The following is a 26347-nucleotide window of genomic DNA, read 5'->3' on the forward strand; positions in this document are numbered from 1 at the left end:
CTGCATAGCTTGGCTGGGAGGTGCTGTCTGTCGTTATCTGTTTGTTTCGCCCATAGTAACAACACATTCTTTTTTGTTTCGCCCATAGTCACAACACGTTCTTTTTTTTTATTCCGATGTTCAGAGTATCTATAATGGAGCTGAGGGTGTAAATCAAAGTGCCCGTTTAGAACACATGCTTCTGTCACACCCTCGGGCTGTAAGCACTTTGCTTCCTATCATCCTCACCGCATTATATCATTTTTGTTGAATCAAACCATTCATGATTGAAACTACATGGAGAGAAGCGAATGAGAAAGCAAGAATCTACCCTCACCTGGGGCTTTGTCGGGGTCGTTTGTCATGAAGTGCACACACACTGTTATTACAACAGGCACGTCGTAATGAAATTATTATTTTTGTATGTTATTCTCTTGTAACTATGCATCAAGGTAGAATAAAAAATCCCTGCTGCGTTATGATAATTGCACGCTTGGGACAGTCAGCTCAGGTATGCACCTTCCACACATACTGACATTCCACACATGCGAGCGCCTCTTCAGTCAGCGTTGGATGGGGGGTGAGGAGGTAGATTATACTGTAATCAGCAGTGTTGCTAATAGGCGTGGATGTGGCTGAATATGATTGCCCCCTTTGAGTTGGAATGAGAAGTCTAGTATGTTCTTGGACTGTAAAAGTATAAAGAGGAAAATGGCAGAGTCAGGCTTGTACTCGTCAGCTATTACCTTATGCTCATCATTTAGCTTCTGCTGTGCAGGGCGTTGTTGCCATCAGCAAAATATCACTGGCCTTTTTTATTTTTGTTTAAAAAATAAATATGAATCCTGTTTATTGCTCAGAACCTGGCCCGGTTCTGGACTACTTTGCATCGGATTGTAGTAAGAGATGTTGGTTCACCTAAGACTGGTGTTTATATTAGTGTTATTTAGGACTCTTAGCTGTAATGCCCTGTTTTTATTGGTATCTAAAGCACAGATCTCGGCCCTTCTAAACAGATATGGGCACTTCAGGAATGGTTGTTAGCCTTGTATTGTGTGAGCAGTCTGCTGTGTTCTTCAGGTGTCTGTCAAGTGTTGAGCTGGGCTTGTTTAAAGCCTGGAGTAGGCTCATTATAGTAAATTATTTAAAGTGGTAGGAGAAGAGAAGCAGGCCACATGGCGGTGGTGAATCAGGTGATTATAACAGGACTGCAGACCAGAAGCCTCTCTTTGTTTTTATTCTCACCTTTTGAATGTAACAGGAGCGTGGCAGACATTTGCCAACTATTATATACAGTCTATGGGTGTAACCCTGTGATGTAGTGAAACACAAACAATTTAAGATCGACACCATGTCTCCAGCTGACCTGCTCACTGCAGTCAAGGTGTGCTGTCAAAGTGAACAGCTGATCTGGGTTCAGCTTCAGTACCATCCATTCGGGCTGCTGGTGCTGCTGGACAGAACTGTCTGAGACAATTTTTTTGTTTTGTGTCAGACAGTATAAAGATGTTTTCTCAAAGGTCAGACTAACATGCATTTGACATTTTAAACAGTTTTTGGTTTAATGTCATATCCCTTCACGTCTATGTTAATGTAATAGAATAGACGTTGTTTTATTCTATTTATTTACCTTTTTATTTTCATTTTATTCCAAAATGGATTACTTGTCACATATTATCATGCACATGAGCTGTAGACATATTTTAAATACCTGATTTTGAATAGTATTACAATAAACATTTGACAAATGTCATTTCTTGTCACCGCTCATGATCATCTCTGAAAATATCGATTTAAAAAAAAAAATGAAATTGTTTAAGAATCTCCACAATCATTTCACAGTTTTAGGAACCAAACCACACACTAGGTGAGTGAAGTTCTGTCCTGTCTGAACGCCCTGATTGTACAGAGCAAAGCAGCTGGGTAGCTCGTGTGTATCTTCTCCAGGCTCTGAATAGTTTGTCCTCCCATAGCAAGGGTCAACACGTTTACCAGTATCTCCTTGTGCTGTACTCTCATTCCATAACAAGTGACCGGCGCTTATCCCCTGTTGAAGCACGTGGGAATAACGTGTAAATCAGCACTGACACTTTCACATCCAGATGTGTCATACTTAAAAAGACAAACAGCTGGGAGAAAGTGTCTGAGAAAAAGAGAGACATTATCACACAACATAGTGATTGAGTGACTATCTCTCTGTGTGGTTCATTATGTCATGACAACAGCTGTAGAGGCTCAATAGGAGTCCCTTCACACATTTCCATCCTACCATGCAGGATATCTACGCCAGTGTCCAGCAGCAGAAACTAGTAGCTGTGTGGCTTTGAAAAGGCACCACAAACCAGCATCTCCCCAAGGTGTCCCTGAGTGGGGCCAAACGTTCCAGAAAATGTTCACCCCCTCCTCCATATGTTTATGACCCCTGATGTCCCAACGGGCTCCAGACAAAGCAAAATGATGTGTGGGGAGACGGAAAGTAACTCGCCGGGCTCTAAAAGTGCACAGAAAAGGGGTGATTAAAGTGTCGGAAAGAGGCAGCCCGTGGTGATAAGTGAGGTGGCATGGGATCAGTTTTCTCAGAGCGTGGCAGGATTAGCAAGCAGTCAGTCAACTGTAATGGGGTGCACATAGGAACCGTATGGCATGTTAGGTGCATGCTGCACTCTAGGCCCCTGGTAACTGGTAATTGTCCTGACCCTACTTTTGCAAAGTGATGAATCGTTATGGAGTTCTTAGATGACCATGCATCCATAAGTAGTGCTTATCCACCTATTGGCTATGCTGCGATACCTAGAGATCCACATTTCACTAGCTGAGATATTCATTATGTTATTGTCCAACATAAAATCCCTCATATTAATTCTCAGAGTGATGGGTGTAGTTGAGTCAATTCAAATTCCTTTTGCCTTGCCTGTTGCATGAAGTGTTACAAGTATTGAGCCTTCAGCGTAGTGTGAAGAATGTGAATATATTTCACCTCGAGTCATTTTATTCCTTTACATCTGCGGAAGTGAGTGATGCCTGCCTTGTTTCATACGGGCTAATATGTTGCCACATTAAAAGGCATGTGTTGATCAGAATAATGTTACCCTCCTGAGTGTAGAACTAGCCTCGTTGGAATGTTTGAGCGTAAGGTGTTGAATATGACTGCTCCTTTTGGCACTCCTGTATGATTTGGCTTGGGAGCACATTCAAAACCATTTTCTGAAATCAGCGAGCCCTAACGCCATATTGCACCCACATGTTGTCCTGCCGAGAGCCCGGTTCCAGTGTTTCTGATTGCTTTGGGGAGAACCAGAGAGATGCGATCCAGATGTCCGTTGTCTGATTGAGTCCAGAGCCCAGCCATTAAAAAGAAAGCGCTGCCTCATATAGGCCAAAGTATTACAGCAAATCCGTTTTTTTATTGTTCTTTATCACAGCTGAAGGGAAAAAGGATGTCAATGGGATTTACACATCACTGCTTGGTTCAAGCACAACATAAACTGTTGGTGGAGGCCAGTTTAAGACGAGGGGAACCTGTGGGCTCCGAGAACAGAGGTTATTGTACCTGGGCTTCAGGGGTCTCATGTCTCTTCACATGGACTATGTGCTGAGAGCAGAGGGGAACTAAACTAACCGGTCCTGTACAGCAATGGCAGGGATAGCAGTGACATCCTGCTGAAAGTGTGGCAATCAGTTAAGGCAATGAAGTAGCTAAAGTTAAAAGGGTGAGTTCACCCAAGGCTTTCTATCTTAGTAGTAGATATCTAGCCATGCAGATTTTTTTTAATCTCTTGGTTTTCAAATATCCGGTACCAAGCCAAAATGGTACGGTGTGGGTCATGGCATTTTGGCACCTGATCAGTATTCTCTTTCTACATGTGTCCTCTGTTAAATCTCCAACTGGAACACAAGATCTGTATAGTTATCACAGCTTTTAAACTCATGTGCTGTTATCAATTACATTAGTATTAGTATATAATTAGCATTTCATGGTGTTCTATGTGTTTCTATAAAATACTGCACGGCACTCCTAACACTCTTTGTTTCAGCTTCTTTAACAGAACTTCAAGTTTAACACAGCTGAGGTTCTTCTTTGTACACTCTATTTCTCTGCCTTGTTCTGTCACATACTGTAGTTACTGTTCCTCATAGAAGAGATGAAAGAGGTTATCAACTTAATAATAACATTTAAACAAATATCTCATTCTTTAGATCTGATTAACTACAAAGGCACTCTGGGACGGCACTGGACGTGTACTTGTCTTTTGAGATTGTCGGATATATTACTCAAGGACAATGGAAGGACTGATGTGTTTATCAAAGCTCTAAAGATGTTGAGGAGTCTCCTCTCCATTGACATGTTAGTTTCATATGCAGCCCTTCATCTTGGAGCCCTGCTGTGACGTCTATTTGATCAGTCTTCCATATTTTATTTAAAAGATAACAAGAAGCATCTGTGCTGAACGGCTCTGACGGATGCATTGGGTTGAAGGGAGTGGCCCCGCCAGCTGAGAGCCTCATGATGTATTCTTGTTCATAGATTGAGGGTGTGAGAGCCATTAACAGCCTTTTGATTTATGATGGAAATATTTGACAGATGTTATAGTGTTATTTATGAAACATTATTTTTAGAACTATTAAGATATTTATTTGAGCTAATATTTTTATAATTATGATTCTTCACCTAGCCTCATGTGACTTCAGAATGCTTGAAACCCAATATTAGCCACTTCAGAGGGGAACCATTATTGTACCAGTATTACAGCTTTCACATCAACAACTTGATTGATTGGGACATGGTGTAGTTTAGCTCCCGGTTAAAACCTCCTGATCATGATAACAACAAAGTTATCATATCTCCCAGTGAAGCTGACTGCAATGGCTAACTACTACATGTGTAACTTCAATACGCCACCAAATCTCATCTTATTGTCATATATCACACAGGCTCCGCCCTCTACTGGACTCTATGGGTACTACTCCCTATCATGCTATGCGGGCATTCACCTACTGAGTTGCATTAACGTAGCCGGCCAATCGGTGCGAGCATTCCTGGTATTTTGACTAGCAATTTAGTTAAATTGTTTCGTTTATCAACGCTACAACATAGCGTTTCGTGAGGCGGTTGTCGTTGTTGGGTGTAAAGCAAACAGCTGTTTGCTGCGGAGCGCAGCTCGAGCAGGCTCCCGTGAGCGGGAGCGCGCTCCTTCACTACAGACTATCGCACCACCTAACCATTCGCCAAAATGTTTTTAATACCAGCGGTAACCGGCCAAGCGCCGGGCAAAAAACTATCTTCAAATAAAAGAAAGTCACCGGAGGAGTTAAAGGAGAGTGACAGGGAGCATGAGGAGAAGAAGAGGGAGAGAAAGTTCCAGCTTGATCGATGGAGTTGGCTTCTAGTGGTGCAGTGACGCGTCCTAAAACCCTGTTATAATCTATCGATTAGATTTATGATTCGAAAATGATAAAAGCAGGATAGACATGTGGAGATTATCCGGCTGAACAAAACGTGCATTTATCAAACAGGTTTGTTTTCCACAGACCTTATTTCCAGCTATTTTCCAAAACCCTGTGGAGAAATCCCACTGCTTTCTGTGGAGGGAACCAGCAGCTTACTTCCTGGTTTCAGGACGCGTCACTGCAGCTCTCAATATGATGCCAGTATGAACAAGGTCTTCTGTCGGCTCTGTACATCAATGCGACCTCTGCTGACAAGTAAGTGAAGACAATATAAAGGTATTGGCGAAATGTCCCAGCAGTTCAGGATCATGAAGGTTCTAATCTATAGCCATTACATTTCTAACTCCTAATGACAGGAAGGCAGAAAGCGCATTATACTAATAATAATACTGATGACCACAATATCATTATTTTAATAAACCAAATATGAACAATTGAGGAAAATGAGGAAGAACTGATGATTAAAATGATGTAGTACAAGTAGTAATTTCGTTAGTGCATACATTAGGCTACTATTGCAACAAATGTGTTAATTTTCTTCATTATTAGTCGATTTTTTTTTGGTGGACGAATGCTCCGGGCCAGAGGTCACAATGGTGGGGCCAGTGATAATACAATTCCACCGGCCCGGAGAGCCAGTGGCATTTTGCCCTTAATGTCTACCCCTGCAGGGGCATAAGAGAGGCACATCTATCATCCCAAGAGGAGATAGGTTTCCTCTCGGCGCAGATTCAGGCCCTGTTGCAAAAACAGGCGGTGTCTGTTGTGCACTCTCAGGACAGGGAGAAGGGGCACTATTCCATGTACCTCCTGGTTCCCAAGAGGACAATTCAGGCCCATTCTGGATCTTCGCAGCCTGAATCGGCACATTGCCTGCAAAAAGTTCCATATGTTAACTGTAAAACAGTTACTGAGGCTAGTGCAGACGGGCGATTGGTTCACAACCATCGACCTGAAGGACGCTTACTTTCATGTGGAAATTGCTCCAAAGCACAGAAAGTGCTTGCGTTTTGCCTTCCAGGGGATAGCCTACGAGTTCGGCTACTCCCTATCCCCTCTCACGTTCAGCAAATGTGTGGCCACAGCGCTTCAACCGCTGCACGACCATGGCATGAGGGTGTTCTTTTATCTGGACGACATCATAGTCATGGCAGGTCCAGGGAATGGGCAATGTTCCACACAGCCCAATTGATCCCACACCTAACCAAGTTGGGTTTTGCGGTCAATTGGAAGAAGAGCTGCCCATACCTCACCAACAGGTAGAATATCTGGGGTGATGCTCGATGCAGGCAGACTGCGTGCCACTCTGACAGAAAGCAGACCGGCATCCCTGCTTCGGGCAGTCTGCAGACTGCGTCAGGGGGCGACGGTGACAGCTTTGACCATCATGCAGACTGCTCACTTTGTGGTGCCAGTTGGATTATTGCATACACGTCGCCTGCAGAGGTGGCTTACCGGCCTTCGTTTAGATCCCAAGAGGCACAAACGACGTCTGGTGACCATCCCCCCCTCAGTGGAGGGCAACCTGAGATTCTGGGGGTCCCCAGAGCATCTGCGGAGGGGGACTCCACTGGGGCAAGTGACCTCCTACATCACGGTCTTCACAGACGCATCCGTGACAGGATGGGGGGGAACCTGCCTAGAGAAAGCTGTAGGTGGTTGCTGGCCTCTGACAGAGGCTCGGCACAGCAACCTCCTGGAGCTGCAGGCAGTGATGCTGGTCCTACAGCACTTCAAACCCTTAGTACAGGGCAAACATGTGCTGGTGATGAGCAACAACCGCACCACCGTGGCGTACATCAACAGGCAGGGCGGAGCTTGTTGACCGCAGCAGAGAACCTGTGCTTGTGGGTTTCACAGATTGTGTTGTCTCTAAGGGCCCTGCACATCCCGGGGCGGGAGAACGGGGGGGCCGACCTCATGTCAAGAGGCGGACCCCTGCCAGACGAGTGGAGGCTTCACCCGGAGGTGGTGGAGCAGGTCTGGACTCAGTTCGGGAGAGCAGAGGTGGACCTGTTCGCCAACCGGCGCAACAGCCACTGTGCCCTGTGGTTCTCCCCGGCCCGGCGGGACAATCCGCCCTTGGGGTTCGACACATTTGCACACGAGCCATGGCCAAGAAAGCTGCTTTACGCCTTTCCACCGCTGTATCTCATTCCCCCCCTCCTGGAGAGGGTGAGACGGGAACGTCTGTCAGTAATGTAATACATAATAATAGTAGGTATTTATAATAATAATAATAATAGTAATGATATATGTGTATATATGTACAGAGTCACATTGATTCACATGATTGCAGGTGTTAAGAGCAATGATGGCTCTTGGGGAAAGAACTGTCTTTGAGTCTGTTTGTTTTGGATGTGATACACCTGTAGCGCCTGCCGGAGGGCAGCAGGCTGAACCGGTGAAAGCCGGGGTGTGAGCTGTCCTTGATAATGTGTTTGGCTCTACTGAGGCAGCGCGAGGTGTACACGTCCATCAGGGAGGGGAGAGGGCAGCCGATGATCCTCTGAGCTGCTTTTACGACTCTCTGGAGCCTCATCCTGTCGGCCTCAGTGCAGCTGAGATGCAGTGTGTTCATAGGCTCTCGATGGCAGAGCGGTAGAAGAGCAGCCTAGTGGCCAAGTTGTTCTTCCTGAGCACCCTCAGGAAGTGCAGACGCTGCTGGGCCTTCTTGATGACAGCTGTGGTGTTGTCCTTCCAGGAAAGGTTGTTGGTGATGAGGACTCCGGGGAACTTGAAGGTGTGGACCCTCTCCACACACTCGCCGTTAATGTCGAGGGGAGCGAGGTCGGTAGTATTGCTCCTGAAGTCTACGATGATCTCTTTGGTTTGTGTGGGGTTCAGTGCCGGGTTGTTCACTGAACACCACGCTGAGAGCTTCAGTACCTCACTCCTGTAGGCCGACTCGTCTCCTCCTGAGACGAGCCCCACCACAGAGGTGTCGTCAGCAAACTTGACGATGATGTTCTCTGGGTGGGCTGGACTGCAGTCGTGGGTGTAGAGCGAGTACAGGAGAGGCTCAGCACACAGCCCTGAGGAGAGCCGGTGCTGCGAGTGCAGGTGGAGGAGTGATGGGGGCCAAGTCTCACACGCTGGGGGCGGTGAGTGAGGACATCTTTGATCCAGGAACAGGTGGGTGGGGGAAAGCCTAGGTTTGATAGTTTAAGAGTAGTAGAGGGCTCCGCCTGTGCTTATATGACTAGGGTTACAATACGTAACCCCCCGTTCTGACTCAGAACCCCATATTGTGCCTTTTACGCAATGAACAAAAAACACCATGTGAAAGAGTGAAAGTTTGAAGCCGAAAACACGACTAAATGTTTACTGAGAAGAGGTGTATTACTGCCCCCCCTCCTGGGCTGTTGAAACCATGTAGGTTTAGGGCACTTACTGTTTTGCTTTGCTTTTATGGGACGGAGATAGCTGCTTCTAATCAACGATCATTTATCATCAAAGCAAAGTGAACATTTTGATCTATATCACCAGCTTTACTGCATACCTGTTCTACCATTTAGCTGAAAGGATAGCCCAAGGACACTCCAAAGACACTCCTCCAGAGCCGCTTGCCTGGCTGCATTACTCTGAGTAAAGCTATGATCATGAGAATTGGTGTTGACCAGAGACTGCCAAGAGGTTGACGTATTAATCCTAAACGGGTGTTATAATCTTTTTATTTGAGGTTCGATAGCATGTCATCATTTAAATAATGTGTTAGGGATGCAGGGATGTCTGCTCTGGCTTAGGTTGTTGGCAAGAGAACAGTATGTAGGTCAGATTGAGCTCCTCTGCATGTGATTAAAACAATGGAATACAAAACAAAAGGAAATGGGAGTTCAGGGGTTTGGAGCTGGGGTCAGCAGACCCCTGGATATTCTTAAGAGCCGTGATGAGAGCTCAGTGTGACAGAGCGAGCAACCACCACATCACTCGGGAGACTTTACGCAGCACACACCAAGATGGCGAAACAGTTCTACTGGGGTCCTAAGTGCAGCAGCGGCCATTAAATAGCATTCACTGACAGATGCTCAGCGTAACCATTTCTCAGATATTGAAAAGTACAGCTCACTGTGATCTAGATAGTAACCACTGCAGTTAGAGCCTTCACGTTGGCAAGGCAGGTGTTTTTTCTTAGCGGGCCGACATGATTTATGGCCCTGTGCCGTTTGCGATCGCACATTAAAGACATTGTGACACTCACAAGCACCCCTCCCCCCCACCCACCATTAAAACAGGGGTGTGCACATATTGGCCAAGCCTCGTCTCCGCTATGCGAGCCAGAACTGTTGTTTTGCACATTGGCGTATTAATTAGGATGTCTAAACAGGCAATCCAACACATGTGGAGACCTCGGCCTGTGTATACATTACTGCAGGTCAGCCGGTCACCAGGAGTCTTCCCACCCTCTTCTCCTGAACCACAGCGACGCTCAGCACGACCACCCACCTGCAGAGCTGCGTCTTCCTTTATGTGTTTAATACAACAGACCCAAGAGGGAATAAGGAAGTCCAATATACTATAACATGCTTAAATATACATGCTGTCTATGGTTTTCACAAGAGGCCCCCACTGACCTTCTCTCATAGACTGCTTGTAACAGCACTGCCTGTAGAGACTATGGCCAGTTTAACTCAGGAAACAGGACTCCATTTTGACTCCAGTATTGTGTAAAACCCCAGAAACCAATGTGTTCTCAAACAGGCTGCGTGTACAAAGAAACATCCATACACAAACTGGAGTGTTTGGGACATAGTAAACCCATCTTTTCTCTTTGCCCACACATGTGTCCATTTCACTGCAGGGTATAAAAGACGCCACGTGCTGCTGACACCTGCTCGGAGGCCCCTGGCTCTGCAGTCCTGAGAAAGTGTAGCCGGTGGGGGGGTGGATCACTCAGAGGTGACAGAAGTAGAAGTCAGCCAGCTATTACAAGAGCCCTCAATAGGAATAAAAGAAAGGGCAATGAGTGTTTGAAAAGAAATGGACAGGACGACAAAGCAAAGCACTTCTATTACTTCATGTCATCATTGTAGCTCTATGGTTATTGGTTGTTCCTAGTCTTCACAAGAGTCCTTCCTTTATATTTGAAAGTTGTCTAGACCGGTTGTTAAAAAGCTGCCGCACATATTCTCACTCGTAAAGACAAGGGACTTTCCTGTGAGATGCGGCTTTTGTCTTTCTTTACAATGTGAGGGCTCTGCACTTATAATCACATATCTTGAATGTGCGCACGAAGCTAGAGCGTGCACGTTAATATCCTGTGGTTAAGAGAAGTCGAGAAGGAAAGAGGAGAGACATTATTTAATGAGAGGGGAGAATAAAAGTGACAGATTTATTTTTGCTGTCCTTTCCTTCTCATCTTTTTGACCAGTGCACACAGAGTTGAATATTAGCTAAATGAAAGCAGATTTGTTTCAGCAATCAGTCTTTTCCATGGACGCTACAGTCCGTGGGTGTGTTGGTTATGGCGCCTCAAGCCTGTCATATTGGGTTTGCTGTGTTAGGTTCACGGACGTGAGCCTTCAACAGATCTGCCACTGAGGGGAGCAGGAGAGGGATGTGCGGACGGAAGAAACGGCTTGATTAAGGAAAGTGAAGAAATATGCTGAGATAGAGATGATTATATTTGATTTATATGTACAACAGAATCAAACAAAAATAACTAACAGGATTGCGCACAAGTTGCAAAAGGGAAAGTGATCTCAACAACAGAAAAACATATTCTTACAAGCCAGTGGGAAAGCACAATTCGTGCCACAAACACAATTGTCCAGCCTGTGTGTGAATCGTTCTGCTTTGTGTCTGTTTACTCTGGACAGGGTAGTGATTTGGGCTGCATATTCCTCCAGGGCTGTCGTGTATTTCCTCCTGTTTAGTGCAGAGGACTGCTTTAGTTCTGCTGCTGCTGCTGCTGCTGGCTGAGTGATTACAAATGGCGTATGATATGCCTTATTTCGCTCTGAGACAAATACCACTTACATTTTTACTTTTGTAGCAGAGATTATAATTATAACTATCTGTCCCCATGAACAGATTTGAACATGTTAAAAGGAAACAAGTTACCAGTGGTGTAAAGTAACTAAGTAGATTTACTCGAGTACTGTACTTAAGTACAATTTTGAGATAAGTGTACTTTAATTGAGTATTTCAATTATTTGCTACTTCGTACTTCTACCCCACTACAATTCAGAGTTAAATGGTTTACTTTACTCCCCTACATGTATTTAATCCAGGGGCGGCGGGTACTGTAGGCTAGGGAAGGCTAAGCCTTCCCAAATATTTGTGTCACTGCATCCTGGTAAAAGAAAAATATAATGTATAATGTTTGTGTCTTTGACATTAGCGCTGCTAATGTGCCCTGCACTACGAAGCCAGTTCAACAGACCCTGGATACGTTTGAGTTATCTTAACTAACCCTAACAAACGAGATCTCGCTAAGCGGTCCTACGACGCTGGTTATCAAGCCAGGGTTTCTCTCACCAGCTGAGAGCGCGTTCACGTGAAAGGGGCGGGGTTAGCTACATTTGACCAATCACAAACGGGGACAAGTGTACTGACAGCGCAGCGCCATACTTCATTAATGAAAAGTAAACTAATATTAGACAAATATGAACTTTAAACATCCATGACTTAAACATATCATCCAGGATACAAGCCACAGAGCTGCACCTGCAAGGTGAATACAGAACAACTGGTTAAAACATAACTACCGAGTGTTTGAATATCACTGCCACGAGTGGATCTGACTTTAATTACATTTGAGTTGAGTGTTTCGTCAACTTAATGTGTTGCTTAAAATAATACGTCTGCATACAGTATAGGCCTATGTGACACTGAGTGATGCACGGCCAGATACGGCTCGAGAAGCTGACTCAGATAAGGAAATATTGTGATATTATATGATCGATGATCTGATTGATGATGTGATATCAGTGTGATATGAATGATAAGTGCGACACGTCGGCGTCTTCTCTGCATACGGTAGTTTAGACTGTATTTCCTTTATCCTGTAATATGACTTTATAGATTTAAACTCCGCACACCGAGCTCTGATTGGTCAGCAGACGGTGCTTTCACTGAGTTGATCTCTTTTCTATAGACGCCGGGGGCGGGCAGCGTCAGGTAAAAAAAAGTTATTTAGCCTTCCCAAACCTGAGCCTCACGCGCCGCCTATGATTTAATCCCTTTAGTTACTTCTCAGATCTGGATGAATGATGTGAAATCTAATCAAGTGTTAAATCAGACCTTAGTTCCACCTGGAGTAAATCCACAAGCTACCCTGCAGTCTACAAAGTACTTCAGACTAGCTGCACCTTCACCAGCTCTGAGAACACTTTCATGATCAATCATTTAGTGGGAATGCTGTTCCCACAAGTTTATTATTATTATTCCGCTGGTATTTTGGCCCTCTTCTCCTCCCGCATTGAACATCGCAGAAACTCCGTTCAAACATCAAAACGTTCAGCTCGGTCGGGAATCGATGGCTATTACTTTTCTCATTCATAACTTTCATAATTCCAGAGATACATCCCATAATACATCACATTTTTAACATTGAAGTCAATGGAGAAATTCTTCAGACTTCAACAATCTTCATGCGACTTCAACTGCTAACTGTTCATTCATACTTTCACTCAGAAACCTCATTCCAACTTTAAAATGTTACACATCTTTCTGACATTATTCTGACATTATTCGTTTTAAATCTGATTCTTACTTTTAGAGATGTTAAACATTGTTCAGACCTTGTTTTAGAGGTTTTCTTCAGATTTTAACATTAACTAGAGTGCGTGATGTCACAGCTAGAGGGTAGGAAATCTTGAAATTTGTCTTCATATATTTTTTTAAAACTGCCATAATTCCCAAACCCTACATTTCTGAGACATACTTTGTCGTGACAAACGTAGGAAAACATCTTGTAGCTTGAAAAATGACAAATAATGAAGTAAAAATAATTAAACAAAATGCCTCTTGAGGGCATGAAGTGACAAAAACGTTCAACATTCCTCCATTGAAGCCCATTGTAATTTCAGGCAGATATTTCCTCACAGCAGCAGCCGCACACCTTTAGTTAAACTGCCAAAAAGGCCACATTATTAACCCTAAACTACACAAAGATTACACTTCAGATACTCAACTTCCTTGACATGCTTCACGTTTTGAAATTTCACAGATATCTGTTATGGTTCTTCCACAAAAGGTTCACATGTAAGAGGTGTATCTCTCATTCAGAACAATGCAAACCTTTGATCTCTGGACGCCTTGTATGCATTTTTGCACACATTCACAGTAAATATTTATTCAGTAGGCACATGTGTGCTAGCAGTCCAGCCGTGAACACATCTACGGGACAGTTTTGAGATTTCTTCAAATGCCGTTGCCATGACAACACAACACCCCAAAACTTCACAGGTTTGGTAACGATGCAGCCATCAACACTTCTAAGCGTATTATGGGGTGTCATCAAATGCCGTTGCCATGGCGACAGATCATTCGCCATCAAGTTAGTTCAGAACTTTGCAGTTTGAATATTCTGCTGCTTTTCCAAGCCTTTTTACTTTCTCTTCTTCTCTCATCACACATTCAAGCCCCCAGTGTTCATGTATCATTTCAATCTAAATTCTTCACTTTCTTCTTACACATTACATTTCAGCATAGCAGTTTAGCGTCAGCTTTTCAGCATAAAGCATTCCCACTAGCAATTTCTTCAGGAATTGCATCCTCTAGTTATAAAACATATCATATATATTATTCTGAAATGGACCAATCTGCACAATGACTACTTTTACTTTTGGTACTTTGAGTATATTTTCATGCAAATACTTTTCTACTTTTACTTGAGGAACATTTTCATTGCAGGACTTTTATTTGTAAATGGGTATTTGACTACACTCTGGTACTTCTACTTTTACTTAAGTACAAGATCTGAGTACTTCTCCCACCTCTGCAAGTTACTTTTTCACACCAAAATGAATTCATTATCTTCATGTTCATTTAAATTGACTTCTTATTTTGACTTCTTGCATTACTGTTTTCTTGATCTACATATTGTTTGCTTATTTGGAGCATTTTCTTGGCAAGTTCCCCTTCTATTAGGTACGGCGTATTCATCTCGGTGTGACAAATCTATCATAGTAGATCATGTATAAAAGTGTGCTGGCTAACCAGATCACATACTGCTTTGTCGCCTCCTCCCTTCCCTCGCCCTCTGCCTTCCTCCCTGGATACTCCCCGCTGGTGTGTAATAATATATTTGACTTTGCTCGGTGTCCCCGGGAGGAATTCCTGGTGTTTGGTGAACCTGAGTCTCTCCAGTGTGATTTCAGACGCAGTGGACAGCGGTCGTTAATCACTTGGCTGTGACGATGTGACTCATGTTTTTGCGTATGCGTGTTGGACGTAGCTCTGTTTTCCTTTTCCTGAGTGTCCATCAGCAAACAAATCCTATCTGTTGGGGGGGAAGTGATATTGGGAATGCCAGCGGCGCAAGGGGAATGCCTGTTTTGTTGTTCTTCCTCTCTCTGTTAGTTATTTCCTAGTGCTTAGATGTGACCTCTGGCATGTCCCTTTCTCCATGGGGCCCCGGCTGGGGATATGGAGGGCCAAAAAGTGGCTGGCAGTGTGGCCCCGAGGCAACATCGTCTCATTCTTTACTCGCCAGTCTTTAGAAGCAACATCCTGTTAGGAACGGCTAGAATGACCTCCATCTGTTTAGGGTTTACTTCCTAGCTTCCCAAAGTCACAGTGTGAGTGAGGAGGTGTTTACAGTGAGCATGACGTCACTATGTTGTCTGACATCTCTCAGATACGAGTAGGGGAAAACAAACAGATGACATAGAACTAAATCCTGGGGTTCATGTTATCAAAGTCATGTGCTTGTACAGCTGAAATGCTGAAACGTGGGTGTTATCAAAGATTTAGAGCATCAAGGTTTGAGAGAATCTGGCCTTCAGAATGTCACATCACATCTGAATCAATACTTGAAGCCGTAGGGTTCCAGTGCTCTTAGCAGGATCTGACAGTAGAGTCCAGTGAAGTGCCAGCGCGGAGGCATGTGTATTCTGCTGGGTTCTCACACTGAGGCAAGCGCCTATAGGTCAGAGTTAAAGGGGGGGGGACCTGTATCTGATCTCACTGAGGATTAACGGAAGACCATGACCTAGTCCCCGACACACACACACACACACACACACACACACACACACACACACACACACACACACACACACACACACACACACACACACACACACACACACACACACACACACACACACACACAGAGGAGGCATGCCGGATGCACATCCTCACCAGTACACACACACACACACACACACACACACACACACACATGTGCAAAGCATTCAACACATGTCTGCACATACTGTACAGAACACACACATCAGAGCGCATCTGTCCGGAGACAACAGCCACAGCTAGCTGGACTGGCTGCTAGGGATACACAGTGCATCCGGAAAGTCTTCATACCCCTTAACTTTTTTCACATTTTGTTTTGTTACAGCCTTATTTCAAAATGGATTAAATTCATTTTTGTTCTCATTATCCCACACACAATTCCCCATAATGACAAAGCGAAAACGTTTTAAAATATATTTTTTGCAAACGTGTTAGAAATAATGAAATGAAATATCACATGTACATAAGTGTTCACACCCTTTGCTTTGACACTGAAAATGGAGCTCAAGTGCATCCTGTTTCCACTGATCATCCTTGAGCTGTTTCTATAGCTTGACTGGAGTCTACCTGTGGTCAATTAAATAGATTTGACATGACTTTGAAAGGAACACACCTGTCGATATGAGGTCCCACAGTTGGCAGTGCATATCAGAGCACAAACCAAGCCATGAGGTCCAAGGAATTGGACCTCATGGTTATATATATATATGAATTATAACCAAGGGCAAATTGATTTGGTGGTGAAAAGGTGAGGGGTGCATTGACCTCATAAAACATAATTTTGTCTAAACTTTAGAATTCCTATACTAAAAATAGCAGTTTCTCAAAAATGTCTACGTAGGATAAAATGATGAGATGATTACATTTTGGAAATGTATAAATATGGGCTTTAACTTAACTGATTGGAGGAAGAATAGCCAACACAAACGAGGTGGTTATAGTTCTATTAATATCCACAATGTCTTTATGACCCAGCGGTCAATGATAACATCCATTCTCACAAACCTAACACCAAAAGCAAATGAATACACTGTCATATAAGAGACAGCCCATTGTAATGAGATGGTGCATGTTATTCTAATTTGTTGACGTTTCTGCGAAGCACTCTGCTGTTGTTTCCCAGTGAGCCTCCCTCACATGGGATCACACAATAGCACAAGCTTTACTGGTTAGTTTTCAGAAGTAAAGGCTCACATATCCAACACTATTTCCTCTGCTTTCCGTTCCCTTTTGACATGGCCTCCTGCCACTAACAGCTGCTTGGATGCTGTATCTGTGTGTATGGAAGTTAAGTACTGTATGGCAGTACCTGGCACTGGTCAAATCTCACGTGTGTTGTTGGAATGTTGTGCTTACAAACAACCGATGTCTTGTTTCAAGTGCAGAAAGGAGTCGTGCAAATCCTCTAAGATTGTGTTCTTAACAAGCACTTATTCCGTTTTTGGGTGAGCGGTTAAGAGTGGGATTAGGTTTGGGTTACTCTGAAGGTCAAGGTGAGGTATTTAGAGATGGAGTTGAGATAGGTCTAAGACAAGCATTTAGATAACAAAGGGTCAATGTGAGTATGTGTGTGTCAAGCCATCGTCCCGCTTGGTTCATGGGACTGTGTTCTCCCAAATATGTAACCCTCCTCAGTGGGAGATCAGCAGACATAAGCACATAGTGACAGGAAGGGATGAGTCCAACCTCAAGTCCCCGATAGCAACGATAACGTTCCCTCTACATGTCGGCGTATTCCTCTCTCACCCTTCCCCAACACCCAGGGGTATCTTCACAATCCTTCATGAGACATCTGACGGGCAACAGTGGGACTTTCCCACCAAAGTCAAAGTTCTCTTTGTTCCTGCTCCGAGGCAGAAGGACAGGCTGTTTGGACGCCTCCGCTCCTGTTTGATATTTCAGTTTAACGAGGTAGGGAGGTGGCGTCCGTGGGATGGGATCATAGACCCGGACCCAGCTTCATCAGCAATCTTCAAGTGTTAGCGACTGTAAGCGCCTCTGGCTACAGGAACGGCCACTTTAATGTTGGAAAGAATTCATTGCATATCGTAAAGCCAAAGAGCTACAGTTGTTTCAATCTCCCTAAGTACAATTAATAAGCAATGGACCCTTTCAATCCCACCATCCTTTATTGACATTTTCACATGGAAAGACCTATAATCGGATACATGTATGCAGTATGTACATATTGCTGATGTAAGCTTGACTGTGCTTATTTTGAATGTATGTCTTAATGCCTTTGCTTCCATACTCTGTTGGCGGTGGATCCGGAGGAAGACAGCCCCTGTTCTTGTGTAACACCACGTTTGTCTTTTCTCCTGTCTTTAACAGATTCCCTTTGTACCCCAGAGGAGAGCGCTTTCATTTTGAATATGGTGTCTACTTACTCAACAAGAACATTGCCCAGGTATGAACACACTCATAGTGCACACACATTTGCTACCAATGAATGGATGGTAAATGGGACACATGTGAGGAGAACATCTAATGTAAGATCATTATCCTATTGTCGACCAAAGGGGATTTACTGAAGTGCTTTCAACGGATATACTACATTTGAATAGTAAGAAGTCTGATCATCTGTGGGAAAAAGCAATGCCTCTTGGCCCTTTAATACGCTACAAAATATGAATAGAATTACCTCGAGTAAACAATGCATTTGGTGGGGACTATTTCCACCTGCCAATCAGTGTGTTTGGAAGTATCTTATTGCAGAGAGACAGTGTATCCGGGACAAAAGCAAACATGAAAGACGACCAGTTGTACCAGACTGTAATCACACTGGAAGTATGGGTGGAATGGATTGCAATGGCATTTTATACAGTTGTTAATGTTTCCCTGAACATTGACAATCCTATAACTTAAAGGTGTCCTACAGTGTCATGCAAAAAGCACTTTTGTATGTCTTTTATACATAAAGATGTGTCCCCGGTGCGTCGGGGAACTCACTAAGTGTCAGAAAACAAAACCCTCTCTTTTCCTCCGTACCCAAATCTCTAAAGACGGGGCTACAACGGAGCTGATCCAGATTTGCGTCCGATATGACGTAATATCAGAGATGTGGGCTGGCTTTACGCCCACGGCCCTATCAGAAACGTCGCTGTATCAGAAACAATGCCCGACTGTTTTGGACGTAATATGGTCTGTGTTTACATTAGCAAGCATCGCTAACACCCAGAGCTAACCTGTACTGGAGAGAGTATGTGTAAAGAAGCAGGAAATAAAAAAAGGAACTCACCTTGTGGTAAACCTGAGAAAGAAAAAGCATTTGAGCTCCATACTGTTGCATACATAATCCTTGAAGTGGTTTGGAACATGATACGGTGTTTAATCACATCTTTTTTGCTTATTTGAGCAGAGTAGTCAGCCTGCTCGTCACAGACCTCACTGCTTGCCTTACCGTGGTCCAAAGGGGGCGGGGCCAGCAGCTACAGTCCCAGAATCAGACCTTCTCTAACAGGGCTGAAATAGAGGGATGTGAGGGATGTCTAAAATGCATGATCTGTTTGGTATTTTGAGCACAACACATCATAGACATGATTGTTATATACCCATAATATATATATATATAAAAATAGCATGATAGGAGATCTTTAAGAGCCCCATCAGGTCAAAATGTAAGTAGTCCAGGACCTTCGACACTAATGACATTAGCCTAATTTGTCAGTATCTCTCTTGCCCATAAACATATGATAGATTAGGCTTGGGCTACACAAGTAGCGCACTTGTTGTCAATAGATTTTTGTTCTTGGTCTTTTCACCGTATTTGTTGACAAGAAGAAAAACAATGGAGTATCACCAGATTTTGAAGGAGCGGACGGTCACAACGTGAAATGTGTCTGCGTGTGCAACCGACATGTTGTACACAAGCTGAAGTAATGCTCTAAATTGGTTTCCCTTTCTCCTCCCATCTCCCATGAACACCTCAGGGGACGGTTGAACCCTTGACCTGTCCCTGCTTATTAAAGTACACCTAATATGTTGACCTTGGTTACTCCCTCCATTCATCCCTCACACAAGTTGCATTCCATTGCCTGTTTTCTTCCTCACCCAGGCGAGAGTGAAGGGCCTCTCTCCTGAGAAGGACCGGGCAATTAGCGTTAGCAGGTGGCTGACTTCAAACCACTGCACATTGGGAGGTTTAGGTTCGAATGGCAGACCACAAGCTGCTTGCCAATATCCCAATCTGCCATCTTACCGAGGACCAGAGTCCAAGAATACCAAAATAAGCCCGATAAGAAAACATGTTGGACACCAAATGAAAATAATTGCTGTGCAAAACCATAAAAGGGAGCGATAAATCAGCGTGTTATTTTACGAATCCAAAATAGAAACTAATATTTTATGTAACGTAGTGTACATGTAGCTTAGTGTAGATTGTGCAATGGCAAACGTTATGATGACACTCATCCATCATGGCTGATACATTAGGTATAGCTATATTTCACACACTTTTCCTGAAGTGGCTGCAGATTGTGCACAGCATACACCCTCCTTTATCAAGTAAGGAAATCCTCTCAATATAGTCTTTGACAGGTAAAGGAGGAAACAACCTTTTCAGATTGACAATAAAAGGGAACACTTTTTAGGACAGACAAAAATAGAGGTTATTAAAACAAATATTGTACCTTTCTGTTTGTTATGTTAAAACTGATTCTTAGAATAACTTGGTTTATAAACACAGTGAATAGAGTTTATTGCAATTTAGGATAAGTTTTAGGATTTTGTTTAAACCTTAATATCCACACTGTACTGTATGTATGCCCAGAGGAAAGGGATTTTAATATGCATGACACATCTTCTTCACATGTACAACATTTGGCATGCAGTCATCTCAATGCATATTATCGCCTTCACCTCGCATAGCCCTCACACATAATCATTTTTATAAAAGCCACACATCAGGATCGAACCCATTGAGATTTGGGTTGTATTCATTTGAACAGTCCGATGCACCTCTGCATGCTCACCCTTGCTGAAAGTGTAATTTGACTTCTGATAGAAGGCACATGTAGGTGGCTTGAGGAGGAGTATTCTTTATCCGAATCAGCTTCCTGGTATGAACATTAGTATAATATTTCTGAATGTGTGCTGTCAGTGATGGAGAGATGTCTCTTCTGCTGCTCAAGAATGGAACATGTTCTAATGAGCTTCAAAGGAGTCTATGCACAGCAGGGGAAATGAGATCCAGATCGTCACATGTTTTACCTTTTTTCCATGAAACCAATGCATAAAGATTCCTACGCAAGGTCTTGAAAACAGATGTAAACCATCAGCTCTAATACAGGTGGGCACATGTGAGAAGTGTGTGATAACTTTGTAGAGGAATCTGTAGGGTGATCATTTTATAATTGACAGCATGACATCTGTGGCTCATTTCTGTCACCCTCATGCACAAAGGGTGCACGGCAAATTAAATATAACCCATGCACATACCAAATAGTTTATTGTAAGGTTACTTATCTTTCTACAGTCAGCTATGCTAATGTTCCCGCTTTTCACAGCTTTGTAAAGCAGCAGTATTTGACGGTATGATATTTGATTGCCTGTCTCGTGCATTCCATGTGTGCCCGACCACGTTCACGCTCAGAATGAGTTATCAGGTTGGCTCCAAAACAATATAATGGTGCAACAAGAGGGCTCCATGTGATAGTGACACCATTGTTTCACAACCTGAAGCAGCAGCAAACATGTCACAGGCGATACAATGGAACCCAGTGCAAACAGAGGTTCCCCATGCCTCTTTGGTCGCATATCCAATTCAAATGTGTTCTCCTGCAAGTCTGGGATCACACACGTAGTACTGGGAAAGTCAACACAACTGTTGTGAATGGTGGCTGTACTAACCTGCACGTTGTGGCTGGATCATCTTCTGCTCATATCATTCACGAACAGACAGCATACATAGGCCTGTCACCATAATTCATTTTGTTGGACGATACATTTTTCTGGAAATTATTGCGATAAACGATAATATTGTCGGCGCCGTTGTAAGACCATTTTAGACCACTGACATAATGATAATATATAATAATAATAAAAAAGTACATGCTTTCAAACATAACTTTTTATTGAACATTCAACATTGCAAATGAAATGTGAAATAATATTAAAATATATAAATTATATATAATAAATAAAACAAATTAATTAAATTATAATAATTTAATTAAATCACACACAACCAAAACAATAAATTAAATAGTCAGGCTGGAAGACAGAGCTCTCTCTCTCTCTATCTATCTATCTATCTATCTATCTATCTATCTATCTATCTATCTATCTATCTATCTATCTATCTATCTATCTATCTATCTATCTATATATAGAGATAGATAGATAGATAGATAGAGATAGATAGATAGATAGATAGATAGATATATATGAGCACACATTATCTCACAAGCAAATAAAACCTCCTTGAAACAACAGTCAAGTGTACAGTCCACTGTCCATACAAAGACCCAGATGCCTCAACAGGCCATATCCAAATCTGTTTTTCAGAGTTTTCGAAAAAGGAACACCAACATGTTTGCGTTGTCGGGCAAATGCATCTTTGATTGTAAACTGTCGGGAAGGTGGGAACTCTCCATCTCCAGCTGCCGTGTTTGCTCCCAGCTGGAACACGGAATGGGGTGGTTGTGTTTTAGGTATAGTTTAAAATGCGTGGTATTGCCTGCTTTTGTCGCTACCTTATTTAAACAAATGCGACACACCGCCCGGCTCATTGAAGTCCGTACTGTCGGTTCGCATCGTTGATTTGACTTGAATCCAAAATACTGCCACACCGGAGAATCGAGATGTGTAGTTAGGTTTTGTAACCAATTCCATTTCTTAGATATGTCTCATAATTATTTGTGTGAACATAAAAATAATTTGTGTAAATATGTGATTTGGAAATGTAAAACACCATCCACAAATGCATTTAAAAGATTTGCAAACTCACAAATACATTTGCAAATGTAAAACGGATCTGCAAGTACGCTAAATATTTTCACAAATAAAAAAAAAGATCTGTCAATATCTCTTGAACATTTACAACTTTCGATCAGGCATTTGTGAATCCATTTTGTATCTGGTAGGCCGTGCAGATATGGTACCTAGACCGGTCTCGGCTAAAATCTACTCGTGTCACTCGGTTATTTTCGGAAGCCACGTGATTGCCTGCTGAAGACGACATTTCCGCATGATTTCAAAGTAAGAGCATGATGGTTTGTTTAATGCTCTGTTTTTTTTTTAATTATAATGAACAGAGGAACGTTAGATGCATTCTTTATCACCATCATCATCATGTTATAGTGATACAGTTAGTTTGTGTTGTAATAAAGTAATCTGTAGAAAAGCACCGTATTTAGGTCAGCCTTCATAGTAAGGCTACATTAAATGGTATAATATTCATCGTGTCCTTTCTACTGTATATGCATATATTCCTTTCTATGGCTTTCATTTGTATTTCATGTTATTATGTTTATACTTGTTTCCACACATTTCACAATTTGGGATGAATGAAGTATCTGTCTATCTGTCTATCTGTCTATCTATCTACCTATCTATCTATCTGGTATGTATAACAATTTAATAACTTTCCCATGTAATTTGAGTTGACTAAATACAGTGTTTGGAGTAACATGCTTCAAAGTAAGGTGTTACAGTAATCAAATTACATGTTATCTGTAACACAGTAGTTTAACTGGTTACTGTTGGTTCAGTAGTATTTACATTACAGTTACTAAGCACACAATTATCTCGTTACTTGCGTTACTTTTAAGGTCTTCGACTATCACTATCTGCATAACGGGAGGACAGAAAAATAAAATGTCTAAGTAATTTCTTTCAGCAATGAGTTCATGGGCGTCGCAGCTATGATATGAGGGTGGGACAAGTCCCCCCCACCTTTTAAAATTATTAGTTTCGACCCTCCACTTTTACCATGTGGAAAGTCCTTGCAGCGGTCTATCCACTCGCCACTCTTTGCGGAGCGCTGTGCCAGAGCTTCATTATCAAATCCATTCCACTTGCTTATTGTGAGAATGCCCAAATCAATGAAATTCCGTCCCATGTTTTCACTGCTACTTTGTACCAAGGCAGATTCTCAGAGCCGTACACATGCTGCGTTTTTTGCGTAGCTGTGTCTTTAGTTGTAAGCCCAGTGACGATCTGTTCATCTGTCATATCATACAATAAAGCCTTCGAAAAGAATAGGACACAGCATTAAAAGTTATTCTGGGTCTTTGTGTGTCATAGCTTGGCTGTGTGTGTGGCACGGCGAGCGCATTTTGTGTACATAAGGAGTTGTTTCTACAACAAGGAAGAGGAGGAGAGCTCTCTCCTGTCAGACAAATCTTATAACGTCAGCTCAGGGAGGTAAAGGACTCTCTGAGTGTTTAGATCGTTGACTTTACTCTAAGTTATCTCATGTAAACAAGTATTTCCAAGGCACACCTTTTATATGATCAATAAAACCCGAAAGTGGCGTTGCCTGTACTTCAACATCAATGCCTACGAAAGTGCTCGATATATGCTGTATTGAACCAATAAACTAACACAAACTAACTATCACTATAACATGATGATGATGGTGATAAAGAATGCATCTAACGTTCCGCTGTTCATTATAATAAAAAAACAGAGCATTAAATAAACCATGATGCTCTTACTTTGAAATCATGCGGAAATGTCATCATCAGCAGGCCATCACGTGGTTTCCGAAAATAACCGAATGACACGAGTAGATTTTAGCCGAGACCGGCGGAAAATATGTCTCAAAATTCCCTGTGTGTAAAAAGACGATCTACAAGCAGAAATATGAGATCCACGAGCAGAGATTTGAGATTCAAGAGCAGAGATTTTAGATCCGCAAGCGCATTTTTGGTCGACAAATACAAAATGGATTCACAAATGCCTGATCGAAAGTTGTAAATGTTAAAGATCTTTTTTTTTTTTTTTGTGAACATATTTAGCGTATTTGCAGATCCGTTTTACATTTGCACATTTATTTGTGAGTTTGCAAATCTTTTAAATGCATTGCCATTTGTGGATGGTGTTTTACATTTCCAAATCACATATTTACACACAAATTATTTTTATGTTCACACAAATAATTATGAGACATATCTATGCCCATACTGGACTCACATTCAGGTTCAGGTCCGGACTCAAGTCCAGAGGTTCAGGTCCGGACTTATAAGTCCGGAACTGAACCCATGGCTTGTGTCAAGTTGTGTGAGTAACTAAAGTGCATTTATTGTGAGCTAATTATCAATTGAAAATTAACTCATAATCAACTCAAATTCAAACTCGTCAGGTTTATTGTGCTCCCTTCCAACTTGTGTCTACATTTCTCTACAAAGTACAAATGTAAAAAAAACACTTTTTGCCACTTAGTCTACAAATGACTTATGACAGCAACTACAATGAACTACTACAAAGTTCAAACATTTATTTCATTTACCAAACTAAAGTAACCAAACAGTCCCTGAGCTGACTGAGCCTAAATCGCTAAAACGTTGCTGAAAGGTAGAGTGTAGAGTAGACTACACGCATTACACACCTACTATACAGTATAGGCTACACTGTAGTGACTGTACAGTCAGAGTGTACTGTACTGTCTGTACACCATGTATTTTCTACACTCTACATGTGTACATTATACAGTACATACTACATACATAGTGATGTACATACATACTGTTAGAAATTAAAATCAATGTTGATATGGCATAATTTTGAATTAAATACACTATTTAATTTAAATCAGTTTTATTCTGAAAAAAACGGAAGTTCACACTATTAACTTAATTCTTCTCTTCCGGTTAGCATTAGCATGTGGCGAAATGCTACGTTTTCAAACCGTGAATCGAAGGTGAAATGACATGTGATGTTGTACACTGAGCACACTGGGATTAGCACTCATTTATTGACGCTGAATAACGTTTATCAGGGAATGTTTAAATAACCACAGACACCAGAATATACGTAAGTGCTAGTTTTTTTGCGAGTCCAAGTACCGGTTTCCGACGTTCCGGTTTTAACCGGACTTGAACCGAAACTTTTTACAAGTCCAGTACCGGTTCGGCGTACCGGTACGCAGCACTAGTCCTGACCTGGCTGTGTGTCAGCCCCGCCCCTCACAGTGCGCGTGGCCGGCAGCCACAGCGCTCCTAGCTAAAATGCTGGTCACATCCTTCGAAACGGCAATTTATCGAGCTCAGATAAGTTATCGAGTCCATTTTTATTTATCGCACGATAAGTCAATTTATCGATTATCGAGACAGGCCTACAGTCTTTATTACCTTTTTTTGTAACTTTTCTTACTTGTCTTTAATGTTTGTTAAGCGATCCATGTTATGCAGCCTGTTAGATGTCTGGCTGTGTGATATAAAGCAGAGATCTGGTTTCACAGCAGACCGTCTGATTGGCTGGTTTGCTGACGGACTTGAGCCTGGGTGGGGGACATTAGCTGTCCATCTCTTATTAAATTGCCCTGTGTGGCTGTGTTTGAAAGCGATACAGAGATGCTGGCAAAGGATCAGGGCCACAGCAGGTCGAGCCTGCTTTGATGTGGCGGAGGGAGAAGTTTGCTTTTATTAGGCTTCATGTCATGAGGCCAGGGGCAAGGCTGGGTCCTGGATCTGAGGTTGTAACACACTCCCAGGTTGCCACCTCGGGTCAATGTGCTTAACAGGAGAAGTAAAGAAAGGCTTCATGGAGATGCAGCCATTCT

At 42.6% G+C, this 26347-nt stretch overlaps 1 protein-coding gene across 2 annotated transcripts in view; it reads left to right on the forward strand.

The window, feature by feature from the left end:
- uvrag (UV radiation resistance associated gene) overlaps nucleotides 1–26347 on the forward strand; it is a 126349-nt gene that overhangs the window by 56103 nt on the left and 43899 nt on the right. For both annotated transcript variants that reach the window (XM_034099680.2, XM_071205392.1), the window contains one exon: nucleotides 17956–18031. In XM_034099680.2, coding sequence (XP_033955571.1) covers nucleotides 17956–18031 — 76 coding nt within the window. The remainder of the gene's footprint in view (nucleotides 1–17955; nucleotides 18032–26347) is intronic.

Source organism: Pseudochaenichthys georgianus, chromosome 14 (genome assembly GCF_902827115.2).
Source record: "Pseudochaenichthys georgianus chromosome 14, fPseGeo1.2, whole genome shotgun sequence".
Lineage (NCBI taxonomy): Eukaryota > Metazoa > Chordata > Actinopteri > Perciformes > Channichthyidae > Pseudochaenichthys > Pseudochaenichthys georgianus.